The sequence below is a fragment of the Danaus plexippus genome, chromosome 20, assembly GCF_018135715.1.
Source record: "Danaus plexippus chromosome 20, MEX_DaPlex, whole genome shotgun sequence".
NCBI lineage: Eukaryota > Metazoa > Arthropoda > Insecta > Lepidoptera > Nymphalidae > Danaus > Danaus plexippus.
This window is the reverse complement of record NC_083550.1, coordinates 228,573-243,826: the sequence shown is the minus strand read 5'-3', so window position 1 is coordinate 243,826 and position 15,254 is coordinate 228,573. Positions and strand designations below refer to the sequence as shown.

The following is a 15,254-nucleotide window of genomic DNA, read 5'->3' as shown; positions in this document are numbered from 1 at the left end:
TTTGCCAAAAACAATTTTGATTCTTGACTTTGCATTGTTCGATTTAAATTGGACTATTTTAAAGCTTGTACGAAACCTCGCTATCTTGAGACATGTGCTGGAGATATAAAACGTTTGTATATATATATCGTTTCCATCTAGCATATTTTATATAGGTATAATATATATGGCGTAGTATCGATAGTGAACAAACTATAGAGATAATCAGAGTCCAGCCAATAAGTAAGTGAGATCAATTAAGGGCCGTGTTAGTGCATTTTTATGCTAATCTCAGCGCCGGTGGTCCGCGCCCGAACACACCGACCTACACAGCTGTAACTTAACATCTATACTATACAATATATGTACATGTAGCGAAGTTGAATACTTCGCTGTAATTCTAGTTGGACTTGAATGTATTTTATTTTATGCTCCTACTTATATTTCATTGTGACTGTATTTCGTGTTATAATTTCTATATAAATCTTTTTAAAACATATTATGTATGTAATTATCGTCACGTCTGTACACGAACGTAAGATATTTGAGCGTACAGTAATGCAGCTGAAAGGTTTAAACGTCTGTTACTATTATATTAATCGAGCCGTGAATGAAATTATAGATCTGATGCGAACGGCAATTAGCGTCTCATTGACATACGGAGCTGCGCGTGCGCACCTCTGGACCTCCGCGCTCATTGGACACTATTATCTAGGACGGAGAGGATCCGCTCGCCATTGGACAGATATTTTACAACAATAATTTGGCAACGAATCAAATAGGCGGAGTCCGAGCCGTCGGTCGGTACTGATGTTCCGACGTACACTGTAAACATGTCAGCGATTATATTCAGCTAGTATATATAATAGTCATTAACATATACTCATTCATCGACTGTATCATTAATATGAGAAATATAATGTATAAAATGGTCGGTATGCTGATGTTAATAGTTCCATGTAATAACTTGATTAAACGTTTAACACAAACGATCGGTGTGGGTTCAGATCAACAATGTACGTATATATTGCGGCCTGGCCAGTTGGCTGGGTGAGCGTGGTGTGGACGAGTAGCATTCCTCTGTGTAGCGAACATTTGAGAGTCCATTAACAGATAAAGCGCATGAGTTATCATCAGCGACTGGCGCTCCAGGAGTTGTTCTGTTCTCGTGTGTTATGTTGTGTTATATATAATTTGGTTTAGTGCCAGCTATCACTGCCAAAACACGGACTCACGTTTGATGGACGTGTCTTACTTCTAATATTCGTGCTCCATAGCTTTAAATCTAAACTACATTCTTAATAGGATTCTTGACATTCACTATATCGGTACAATTCCTCCTCGAATGTGTTCCGGGTTCCGGGCGTGTGATGTTCCTCCTCGTCTCGTCTTCGTCCAACCTTTGACGTTATCTCGTCAGTTATTTATTTCCCGTTCCTTTACATCGAGGAGTTGGCACCGAGCAGACGTCGAGGGAAATCTCGACCTCCGGACGACTCCCTCATAAATTATGATACACTTTTAAAAACGAATATATCATACATGTTACATGCCCCGGCGATCAACGCTCTGATATTCCCGTGAAGGTGATCACTTAAGTTTATTATTTACGACAAATTATTATTCTTATTCGAATAACTACATCGATTACAGAAGGTAATCATATCATTTCATTCAGGGGCTCGCTCCTTTTAGCTACACTGTGTCATTGGAAATAGTGAGATTCATATAATATTTATTATACACACAGAGTATAATTAATGTTAAAGAATTAGTGAATACTCGTACAGTTAAATGAACTTTATGTTATATAATAAAATCTATCTGTGTGCAATGTGTATGTTGTGAGTGTGTCGGGGATGGTGTTTATAACATATTCGATAATCGATATAAATTGTAAACCACACATGTACATTTACGTTTTAAAAGTTTCTTAAATATACGTTAAATTTAACTTTATTTTTGGTATAATTTGTTGTTTGCTAGTTTTATTGTGTGTTTGTTAAAACCACATCCCACACACAGGTATGGTCTGTACTCTATATAGATCAATGTACTTTCTGTCTGTTTAATTTCCTCATATAATTCAATATGTAATATTTGTTCCACCTGAGATATCTTTAGATTCATAACACCGCGTAGTTATAATGAATCTCTGTTATAATATTAATATATAACTATCCATTGAACATATTATAAATAAGAGCAAAGCTTGCATCACACGCAGCGAGCTATATGAATGAAAATTAAATATATGATGAAATAAACATACATATAGCGAAAGTGAGTTAGTTAGTTTAAAAACTGTAATGCTGGTCATTTAATAATGATTGTTGAAACAGTTCTGAATTATTGATGGTCGGAATTAACATTAGTGTTATGTAACGCATTAACTCAACACACTGATGAGGTCGGGTGATGAGATCTACTCACCTCCGACACGCCAGGGGGAGGCACTGCGGACGTGCAATATACATATAGAAGAGATGGACAAAGGTCCATCAATCTAACTATCTTTATTATTAAATATAATATATTCTAATTATCGAGCTGGGTGCGAGGCGTGTTGTATATTTATATCAGCACTGAACAGTTTATATTCCGTGTGACATTCGTTACATCGCCGTGGAGGCAGAAGAGAGGGCAGAGGGAGGCGTTGACCAGTCCTATTAACTCTTACTTAATAGACAAAGTCACAGTTATTTTAATTTAATTATGATTGTTTGTTATTCTGTGCGGGGTCCCGAGGAGCTTTTTCGTGCTAAAGGTTTATAAATTTCCGTCTAGTAACACACACATACATAGACACACGGACACACACATGGTTATTATAATATTTATTACAAATATATTGTTAATAATTCGTCATTTACAGTATGTCAGTAAGTCTGTGCGTCCTGATCTCGTGAAGGTCTCTTCGGATCCGTGACTTCGACGAGGGTAATTGTCGTTATAATGAACTGTACATAATGAGGCTTAGTTGTTAATGTGCTTACGTCAAACGGCGGGTAAGCCTTTGATCGCGGGTCATGACCTCTGCGGTTAATCAAGTAAGCGAATTGATATAGTTATCATATATCAGATAGTTAGCGAGATTAACGATGGATTAAACACAAACACACATACATAGCTACATACAACACGACCTGCGACATGCCACAGATGTAGGTCTTGATGGATCGGTGCAAAGAAATATAAATAAAAGGAAGGTCCGTCGTCAGAGTTAGCATTATTTTACTTAAATGAAACTAATATTTTTCGGTACAGGTACTACGCGTATTTTATTGTTTTAAAAACTATATATTTTCGACGTTTCGGTTACTTTGCAGCAACCGTGATCACGGTTTTTCACGGTGTAGTTTCATTTAAATGAATACTCGCGAAAGTCTTAGATCTCATTATTATTTTACTCTTATTAAACATCTCTATTTTTTACTTTCTATTTCTTTTTCTTGAGTAACTTCTTAATGATCATTTTGTTCTAAAACTGATAAATACTTGGGACTTATCTCAGGCGATTTATTTCTCTAAAGATATCCAGATTTTTTGCACAGCTTGTAATATCTGTATCAATCTGTGTGTGTAAAGACGCCATCAATATATTAAATCATTAATTAATTAAATGATGTCAATGTAAACTATCTTCTAAGCCAGTTTTATTTATTTGACGGGGTTTAACTATGGTTAATAATCCATTACATCCATCTCTGTCTGACATGAGACATTATCTGGAGTGTGATAGGGACGGACTACACCTCAAAAGCCGCACAACCTTCAATGAATAATTGTAAAATTAACGAGCCTCAGACGAAGATTTAAGATACCTGTAGTGACGTCACCCACACAGAATTCATCGATAATTGATAAATATATTGGATTTACATAAACCTGTACAATATCTCACATATACATGAGCATTTTGGAAATATTGAGAAAAAGTATTATTTTTCATACAATGTACAGAACCTACGATGATCTCACTTAATAAATATTTTTTATCGATGAACTCATTAAATCGAATTTAACCGTCTTAATCGATACATCATGAGCGCCATCCCGAGGAGATATCGGGGGGCGAACAATCGACGCTGGGGATCGTTTATTTTATGATTGTTATCGTTTTTTTTGTCAGTCTTATACATTTTATAATTCCTAATGACCGCTAACAGATATTTATATCAATATTTTTTAAGTATTATAATAAAACTAATAATACAGACTCCGGAATTAATATTAATCCGTGTATAAACAAACATTCAATAAATCTCTAACAAATGAATCTTCTTTGTATAGGAACCATTTAAATAGCGAATTTACAATAAAAAACTGTCAGTGCTTTTTGATAGACCTCGTGAGTCCAGCATCCACTGTTTCAGTCCGGTGTTCAATCAAATTCATTTTATAAATATTGAACACATCGCTGTCATAATTTAATTATATAATTATATTGTAATTATGAGTCATTATATATATTAATTCTCGCCGTCCCAGTCCCCGTGTCGCGTCTCCGTCCCGGGATGGCGCGTCCCGTGTCCCGTGTCCCGTGTGTCCCGTCCCTGTCTCTCCCGCGGGATCCGAGATCTCCCTCCGTCCCTCTCTATCATAATACACAATCAATAATAATTATGTTGTGTGTTTGTAACCGAGTGTACTGCATTGTGCACTCACGTAAAGGTGAGCTCGGGGTGACCACGCGCTCGCAGGTGTTACAGACTCGCCTTAATATTACTAAACAATAAACATTCACTGTATACACTTAGGTCCTAGATTAAAGTATTATAGTTCTTACATTATATGTTCAGTAAATATTTCCGTAGTTCAGTTTATTGTAAAGAAGCTTCAGTTATTTGGATCCGGATCGAGGAATTCATTTAACTGGAAGTAATTCGCACGAAGTATGATAAATATATCGTGGAATATAAATAGTATGACAGATGACGTCATTCCTATAACCTTGTATTTCACTTACGAAAACTATTTTGTTGAACATCACTTGAAGATATTCGTAGCTTTAACCTCAGTGGTGTCCTCACGGCATCATAGTCTCGTGGTGTCTCTACAACATAGATGTATTAAAGTCAGATGTCACGTTAGCGGGATTAATTTGCCGAGCAATTACAGGGAAGAGGGAGATGACGAGCGAGACGGACAGATTACAGAGAATACACCCTAATTATATTCAGTTACGGTTACATTTACATTGAGTTAGTCCTCCAAGTCGGCCGGTGTCCCACATTCAGGCTTAAACGGTAGTGACAGGAACAGGAACATACTTGTTGTATATATTATTGACACTACAATTTTATTTAAACGCGTTTTCTATCTCGATCGGCCTTCTCATGAATATCACGACATTAATATAAAATCGACTCGATTTAATAGATTTATTGATATTTTTGAGAACATTAAAAATCTATTTTTAATAAATCGGTTTACCTTTAATATATTTATTATTTCGTGTGTTCTGTTTTAATGATATTGAATCAAAGCGGCGTCTCAGAATCAGAGACGTTGATAAATTAACAAAACACGTTATCTGTTCGTTGTGTATTTTTTTGTATCTCCTAAACTTTATCGTCGCATGTTTATTGTGTCTAATTATCGATATCGGTATAAAGCCATGTCTTTGGTGGCTCCATCACTAGGGATCGATCGGTAATTAACTGTTTGTCAGTGTATAATATGTCGTCAGTTCCTCGGAGGGACACTCTCTTACATACTATACATTGTTGCCACGCTACATTCTCTCACACGACATCGTGTTATATGTTCATACTACTTAATGTGTTTGTTGTTATTTCCAGGTGAAAATCTGGTTCCAGAATCGAAGAACGAAATGGAAGAAGAAAGACAACGTCACGAACGCCGAAGTGGCGGAAATAAAGCAGCAGAACAAACCGACAGAGGAGAAAATAGAAGAATTAAAGGATCCTCTGGCGATAGACATGTCCAAGAAGAGTTGTAACAAGATTCTCAACGAGAAGTTAAAAAGTACAAAGGTCGCCACACAGAATCTTCCTAAACCGAGAAGAGTAGAGAAGGGCGTCGTCCTAGAGAGTATCTGTGACGTCACAGACATCGAGACCAAAATATCCATAACCAAGATTAGCAACAAACTGTCCAGCACGGAGCTCACGGACACCGTCTCCGTGAGGAGCTTCAGTCCAGAGGAAGTGAAAGACAAGTACGACACCCTCACCACAGACGTTGAAATGTGAACAAGATGTACCGGGGAGGTAGTGCGCTTTGACGGTTGGGAGGTTTAGATCCTGCTCTCGCATTGTATACGATTAGATAGGTAGATAAAAAAATATAAACTATACATTTTTTACCTTTTTAAATGAATTAATTACTTGTGTATATCGCTTACATACGAATGGTTGAAGGAATGCCTCTGGAGTTCGCGTGTTACAGTAACGGTCGGACGTTCCCTAGTTGGTGTGGAGGAAGACGTTTGCTCTCAAGCCATTCTGAATGTTATGTGTATTGTGTTAAGGTGTATACTAACGCGGAGTTCGTGTAGCCGCTTGAGTGTTTGGCTGTCTACTAACGAGATGAGCTTTCTCTTATATTGTAAATAAAAGTATATTTTTTCTTTGTGAATTGATCGTCGATGGAACGAGATACGTACTGAGCGAATTATTATTGTATTAGGACGTTCTTCATACTACACTCTGACACACAGACACATGGACACACAGACAGACAGAACACAAACACTTGGACACACGGACACACGGACACACGGACACACAGACAGATAGACACACAGACACACAGACACACGGACACACGGATACACAGACACACAGATACACAGAACACAAACACACGGACACATAGACAGACACACAGACACGCAGACACACAGACAGACACACAGACACGCAGACACACAGACACACTGATACACAGAACACAAACACACGGACACACGGACACATAGACAGACACACAGACAGACACACAGACACGCAGACACACAGACAGACACGCAGACACACAGACACACAGCCAAACGGCCAAACAGACACACAGGTCGTCACACTGTTTATTATTAACATGATGATGACACCGGGCGCCGTCTGTATTTTTTGTGCAATAATTGTATGTTTTTTATTTACATGGATCAATAAAAAAAGATCTACTAACCCGTATCCTGTGAAATGTTACTTATAACGCGTTAAACGTTACATTTTATACAAGAGTTATATTTCCTTATGATCTCTGAAACTGGTATAAGTCGAACAATGTTCAGATTACTGAAACTCCGAACTCGTCGATATATATGTAAGTAACGCCGCGTTGCCGTGTATGTATTATATATAGTCATCATATACTAATAGTGCGATAAATATTAAAGTCTAATAAAAATATATGAAGGTCGTGTTTTATATAACATTAATAAAAACAAACCAAATCATCCATAAGTTTGGTTCGAGACATAAAATCATCAGTTTAGAATAGACACGAAGAGACTCCTCTGTACGATATCAATGTTACTTACTTTAAACTTAATACCTATATGTTGAAGCTGACGACGAACATATCACTGTTTACAGAATGTTATTATAATATATTATATATCCAACGAAACGAGATAATAAATGTAAATAAACGATTTTAAGTATAATTTATATACAAACTTGAATGTGTTTCCTTTTGACACGAGATCTTCGGACAACCAATAGCGGTGTCTGACTCTTAGGCGGCACGACGGAAAAGATTCGTTTATTTATCATGTCTATCTCGTTTCGCTGGCCTCATCCTCAGTCTTTACAGACGGTGTTGAGTTTCATCCATAGTCCATAGTCCATAGTCCATAGTCCTCCGCTTCCTATAGATGTGAGTTGTATATTATTTATTGAGTTTAGGACTTTGAAAGAGCAAATAAAACTGTAGCTTAGTCTAGAGCGAGTACGGAATGAAAAATATAATAGTTTTTCATAAACCTGAGGTTTTATTTTTGTTTGGATGAAGTTGGTTCCTCTGATGCCGGGTCTCCGGAGATCACGACATGCCCTGAACGTCTTAAAGAACACTCACTAAATATTTTTAAAAGTATATTCATTAAATGTACCGTAACGAGACAAACTTCCTGATCCCATTTCTTTTGATTTGTGTTCTTTTTCAGTTCTATATTAAATTTAAGGGCGAGTTGCTAATTTATTTTTACTTTTGTTTCAATCGAAACCAATGACGTTGAAGTCATCAATGTAACCATAAAACGGACAGTTAAAATATTGTAATTCATTTTGATCGCTTTAATATTTCAGAAAGTTTAATTTCTACTTGATAAAATTATCACTTTTATAAAATTGTTTAAATTATTTAAATTACTGTAAGCGAAAGACTTGAATCTAAATTCATTTTAAAATTACTGACGAGAGAACTTATGTTTATCTTTATGTGGCTAAGGCGTGGAGACTGGCAGCTGAAATATTATTAAATGTAGGATAACATATTTTTTAAGTCTATTTAGAAGAATCTGAATATTTTAACAGAAACATGTTGGTGACAAGTAACGCCATCTTACAGTTGAATATAGCATTATTTCATCCAAACTGTTTCCAGAAAAGCGCCATCTATCAACAGCTAGTTACGCTTCCATCTCGACACACTTTACTTAATGTTTTCATTTTTATAATACAGATGTCACTACAGGACTTACATTGAGAGTATCCAACGAATGTTGCCGGTATTTACAATGTGGTCTGTTTCAAGTAGCTGAAAATTATTACGAATGCTCATTAATCATAGTAATTTAGAGAAAGAAAGTATTACTTTATATATACGAAGGTAATTCGATAAGTAACTATGTTAACCACATATAGTTAAAACTTAAACTCAACTTTGTATCAAAACAACTTTAACGACTTGTTTTACAATATTTACTTAGCACAACAAAGTTACATTTAACCGACACACAGAAGAGTGAGGTACTTTTAAAATTGATGAGGTAAAAACATTTTAATTGAATAGGTTCTTGTAATTAGACACTCAATATTTTATTTTATTATACTACGTTATAAGTTACGGTCATCATCGTCGTCTCATCCACGAGAGCACATTCATATAACACGGACTAAAACCTGCGATCTTTATTTTAATTTTCTTTACCTTTCTTTTTGTCCTCAAGTTATTGCGCGTTGGAGTTTTTAATTCAGATATTCATTACATTAGCGTGAACTATCAAGTTCGGTTCTGTTTTTCTGTGAACACGCGCGGTTTGGGGCGTGCAGGGTCGCGTAGAAGAGAAACTTTACACAGATCTTATGATACTGTTTTCAAATTCTTCGATGACATTATTTGTTGATAATGTTTGGACTCACTTAAAGTTCAAATAACATAGTGTGCCATAATCTAACCTATCATACCACGAGTACTGCGGGTCACTGTGGAAATGACTAGAATCGTTGATATTTATTGAAATAGTTTATTTTGTTGTGTGTGTACTACACAAACATTGGTTTCATAACTTCCTGTTGAGTTCGTTTCTTTCAAAGTGAGTCCGAACGACTGTGTAAGTAATTTAGCCAAAAACATTTAATTGTCCCAAGTCTCATCCGATGTTTACTTTTCCTTTTCATTTAATTCTATTTCTTCACTGTCAAAACTGATGATAGCTGTGGATCTTTCACTATCCTGACCCTCGTCCATGGATGGTCATGGTGTTGAATGTTGATCTGATGTCGCTGAAGGTTCCTCTACTAAACTTCCCAGGACTAAGTTCAGGTCGATGTTAGGTCAGACCATTGATTCATTACTGTAATTATTACATGTAACTTAGTATAATAAAACGCTCCCGATCGTCACAGGTCAATGAGGATAATAATCTTTATATTGTGGGTCATAACATGACATGAGATAGCTTGTGTGTGTACACACTGCAGACTCCCAAAGGATTTTCGTTTTATTTTTGTAAAGAATCCGTATTATAATTTATGAGGTTGCTATATATATTTCTTAAATTTAAAAAGTAGCCTCATATTTGTTATATTATTTTTGTTGATACAATTTTAAAGCCATCAATGTTTTGCGGCTTGGTTTCCATCGACTTCACCCATCATCCAGCCGTCAGTACGTTGCTTTACGGGTACAGACATTCAGTGTCAGTCGAAATATTAACTATGTAGGTATAACAATTTCTGGACTGAGTTAAACAAAAGCGCTAATGAAATGTAAACAATAAGTCGGAGATGTCTCGGAACACAACGTATTATTAATATAATGCGATCAATCGTCGGCCATCAGTCGGAGCGATTTGAACAAATCACAGCACAAATGATGCGAAATAATCCCAGATCGGCATTACTCGAGGATTACTTAGTGGGAGAGGGACGGAGACATACGGGACGCACTGGGAGCGAGCGGGACGAACTGTAGAGTGACGTGCCGATTTGTCCGGAGCGCGCTAAACAAACACCTTTTAAGAGTCGCGCAGATTTGAGACATTCAGAATAAACGTAAGTTTAAATATTCATTACTTCTGAAATAAGTTTCGTTGTTTGATAAATAATAATAACTCACTACTTCTGGTGACTGTACATGAGACTTAATGCAACTGGAAATAAAAATATTGTTGTAACTTCAACTGCAACTGGTCCTGAAAGGAGGACTTTAATAAAAATCAAAACGTTGAATGTTTCTTATTATAATGATATGTACGTGTTCCGGGAAGTGTGCGAATCCCGGAGATGAAATGCTGAGAGTGATAGCCGGGATCCCCCGGGCGGGATTACTCCGGGTTTAAATTGTTGATTACATCTCTGATTACCCCTCACACCGCTCACTTACCTACATTTAAATATTACCTTACGCCTGTTAAAAGGAAACGTTCTGCTTACAATAATATCATTAATATAAATAATCATGTTAATATTGTTTAGTGAGGTGTGGGTGATGGGTTGGATCATTTTATTGTATCGTGAGGCACGAACAGTTTGTAGAAAATAAAAGGCGATATCAAACGAGCTAATAGAGACAGCGGTGTTCATTGGAGGCTATATTACACGAGGGTCCGCGGCCAGCAGGAGGCAGGAGGCAGGAGACGGCCGGCCTCACCCCCGGCGATTAGTCGGACAAACAACACTAAGAGCTCTGTGGAGGGCCGGCGGAAATATATCGTGAATAAAGAAGAAATCATTCGAACAAGTGTCCTAAAACACACTCGCATACAGACTGCGGTGATTTCAATAAATATAATCAAATTGTTTAGATCGGCTATAAACGAAGGTTGCGAACACTCGGCGTACTAATATATAGTATAAACAGATACTTGTATATTTTTTATTTATGTTCTTATATTAATTCAAGATCATTAAATCATTGAAAGCAGACATTAGTGCCAGTCCAGTAGTCCAGTAGTCTGGTCGCCTCCGCCCCTCCAGATGTACCTTAGCACAATACACACGGACAGATGGCTCAGGGTATAGTGTGATGTGACCCTTAACTTACTAATTGATATTATTTATTTACGATATTAAAAAAAGTATTATTAATATAGTAATAAAAAAAATATATAAAAAGTCAATCCCCGTACAAATAGTATTGACTATTGACATCAGAACGCAATATTATCTCCATATTTTTGATAATATCTCAACCGTGTTATAAGTATTATAAGTCAGGGAAGGTATTATTTATTTTGTTTGAGTTTCGTTAAATGTGAAATCACTCACTGACTTACTTGTTACACTTTAACTTGTAACTGTACTCACTCAAAAGATTATCGGAATAATCAAGGTCCTTAAAAATTATACGCCAGGAAGGTTAAGTAATTAATGTAAGTTTTAATATATTTTATGGAGAACTTTAAAACTATTATTACAAGTGTAATGTTTTGAAGAAATAGTTTATATGAGGCTCGTTTACTCGTGTGTAAAATAAATGTGTGGAAATTTGTATTGAAACGTTACAGTGATAAATGTACATACCTATACATTATTTTTGATGAACAAAACAATACCATGCTTGATTATTATTATTTAAAATTATTTCTTCTCATGATATATAACGAGAGCAATGACATAGAAAATAGTTAACTTCTAAACAGAGTGTCAGCAGATGAGGGTGATTCAGAGATGTAGTTTTTGAATTTACTTAAATTTATTAAAAAAATTATAGAAAAAATATGACTGAATGTGTATTTATTTTACTTTTATTTATTTTTTTGTTCGTATTATATAAATAGCTTTGTTATAATATTGTTATTGTTACATTTATAAGTAAACTCGTTAACTCGCCTCTAAATCCGATTACTTGTAATGTATCGTCTGTCGGTCTGTCTCCGTGCTGACGGCCTCCTGACAACGTAATCTCGACCTTATTCTATTTGTAACTCAATTCAAATCTGCGTATATATTTAAATACAAATGAATTCTGTTACAATGTTTGACATGTGTCAGTTTACCTATTTAGTAGAAATCTGTTACAGAAATCGAAAGTGGCCGTGTGATGATACGAAACGTGTCCCGTCCGGGGATGCGAGGGAACGGATTATTATAATATACATACATACAATAAATATGAGTGTAGAATGAGAGCGGAAAAATTAATGAGATTCGACGTTCGCTTTCAATATGATCTGTTAATTAATAAGTTACGACTTTTAAAATATGTGAAACAAATGTATGTACCTCTGTAGGAGGAAAATGTAGAGCTGGGTTATAATGTGTTGTTGAACTTATTGTTTGTGGATCACGGAACATGGCGAGGTTACGGTAGGCTGGAGACGGACACGCGGCGATCCGCAGTTGTGTGAATGTCATGATTCAATGCATAGACGGAGACGCGGTACTGAACATACACATATAGTTCTAGATAAACTACCCACGACGGACTGAGAAATATGAATATGAATTATCAGTTGTGTTCGTAACGAGAGAACAGAAAAATGGGACAGAATCATACCGACAGTATAAAAACATACACTTTTCTATGTTATTAAGAGTTTTTGATATAATACTAAGCGGTCCGTCGTCCTGTGTTTATTGCTTTGTTGTTTTTTCACTCCATCAATATTTATTTAAAGTCGAATGTGACGGTTGCGCGGATTAAAACATATATCATAACATAACATAACGAATAAGTATTTAATACCCTCCCATAGGTAATACATATAAGGCAAGGGATGTCCGTCTGTTCATACTTATCATTTGATATGACTATATAAATAATATTTTTTCACCATTTACCTCATTGTCGAGATCAAAATTCAACTTCATGTAATAGGAAACTGCTTGTTATGTAATAATTTAATACAAAGACTACATTATTTTTCATGTTTGTTATTTTTTATTTCGATATCGCAACATATCTGTGATGTTAGCGTCGTATTATTTTCTACTTCAGCCAGCCGGAGTGTGCAGCTAGCGTATAGCTTGTTCTCGATACATAAAGTGATTAATTCACCTGCATCCCTGGGACCAGTTCATCCTGATTAATGACTGCCATTGTCAGCTTCTGGTGTTGGCTCGCGAGCTGGGCGCGCCTCGCAGGTTCACTCAAAAATAATATGAGACCATACGCAATAACAGAAACTATTGAACTCTTATTAAATAAAATTAAAAACAATATAGGTACATCAATCATTCCTCAGATAAAAAAAAACCTACTTTCTTACTTCAGACACATTTTAGTTAAAACTGATTTTAAAATTTAAAATTTACAATGCGACATATCTGTCATTATATATTTTTGTTCTTCTTTCAGTAAAACATTTATTTATAAATTCACATACAAAACATCTCTCTGGGCGAGCTAATAAATATTACGAAAAACATATTTCTAATTTAATTGCGTTATCACTACAGCCGCTAAAAAAAACTAATAATGCGACTCATAAAGACTATAAATCATAAATATCTAGCACTATATGTTTGTGTCATGGTTTTCCTCGTGCGCCTGCGGATCTCCGAACTCTAAATAAAACACCCTGTACGTGAGAGCGCCGCAGTAATAATGTTAAAAGGTGAGCGCTACTTCATTGAGCCAGCCGTTGGTGTTTTATTTTTGTTCTGTCGTCATTAGTCGCGTCTCTCAGCGGTTTATTTACAACGAATAAACTTTCATACGAAATGTCTTACTAATATTATAAATGCGACAGTCTGAGGAGCTGTGGATGTGTGGTGGTGTCGATGCAACTATACAGGAGCCTGGCTTAGACATCAGAATAAGATATCGGCTGTTATTGCTACAAAAATTCAATTTAGTTCTCGCAGGATCACTTGGTAGCAGTTGTATAGTGAAACAATTCCGTGTCAGACTAAAGGTGTTGGTGACCCTTGGTTACATTAACTGGTATTTAAAATCTCTCTTTGAAGTTAATTTTGAGGTCCACGCGGGTGAAGTCGCAGGATAAAGCTATTATTTTATAATTGTTCATTAATCTGTAAAATGCTTTCTGTACGTACCGCTGTATTTCTTGAAATATTAAAACATCCGTAAGGTAACGTAATATGCTGTATTTTTCTGACTCCGCAACACAACACATTAATGTTGTGTTAGGATGTCTGTCAGTTTGTCACTTCGTTTGTCACACGACACATCGTATCCGTTTTTAAGTTCGTGTGTTTTTTTTAATTCCTCTATAAACATTTGAAACTTTCTGTTTTTTATGTAAAAATAAATTAAACACAGGAAAGAAGGAAAGAAACTTTGATCTCCGTTTATTGTTGAATGTTATTCCAGATTAAAGCTTTGAATACGATTGTAATAAAAATAATATAAAGACTTGACTTCAGTTCTTAATTGTAATAATAATTAATGCAAAGGTCAAATTAAAGACGCCTTTGTGATGTGAGTGTGTCGGGTTTGACGGGCCGACAGCGTTCCCAGTATAACATGAACCATCTCGCGCACCACCTCCGTCAACAACGGATCAACTCAACCAATATATTGCTGTAACATCTTTAGAACTAATCCGGCCATACGTCGCCCCATGAATGGCAATAAAATTGAAAACGTCACTAAAGAGATGAAATTAATCCTCGCATTCAATAACAAATAGAAATCGAACTCCATTCATTTGGAAAACATCAAAAGTTAAGCCAATAATAGACATAATATCCGTCAATTTGCCTTTTTTTTGTAATTCACACTCGAGCGGCAAATTGACTATTTCCTAACAATATGCTCACGGGAATTTCGTCTCTAACTCAATAATTTAATATGCAGAATTCACTGCACAATTCGTAGCAAAAGTTTAGCGTCGCATTGTACATTGTACGCTGTTTCCTTTAAGACACAATGAACGCTGCACAAAGCGTCCAACC

General features: G+C 35.9%; 1 protein-coding gene across 1 annotated transcript in view; it reads left to right on the top strand.

Annotated features, from left to right (window-relative positions):
* The window catches only part of LOC116773835 (retinal homeobox protein Rx-B), a 33,377-nt gene extending 25,447 nt beyond the window's left edge, over positions 1 to 7,930 (top strand). Inside the window, exon 4 of the mRNA XM_032666353.2 lies at positions 5,784 to 7,930. Coding sequence (XP_032522244.2) covers positions 5,784 to 6,197 — 414 coding nt within the window. The 3' untranslated portion in view covers positions 6,198 to 7,930. The remainder of the gene's footprint in view (positions 1 to 5,783) is intronic.
* The last annotated feature ends 7,324 nt before the right edge of the window (positions 7,931 to 15,254 follow it).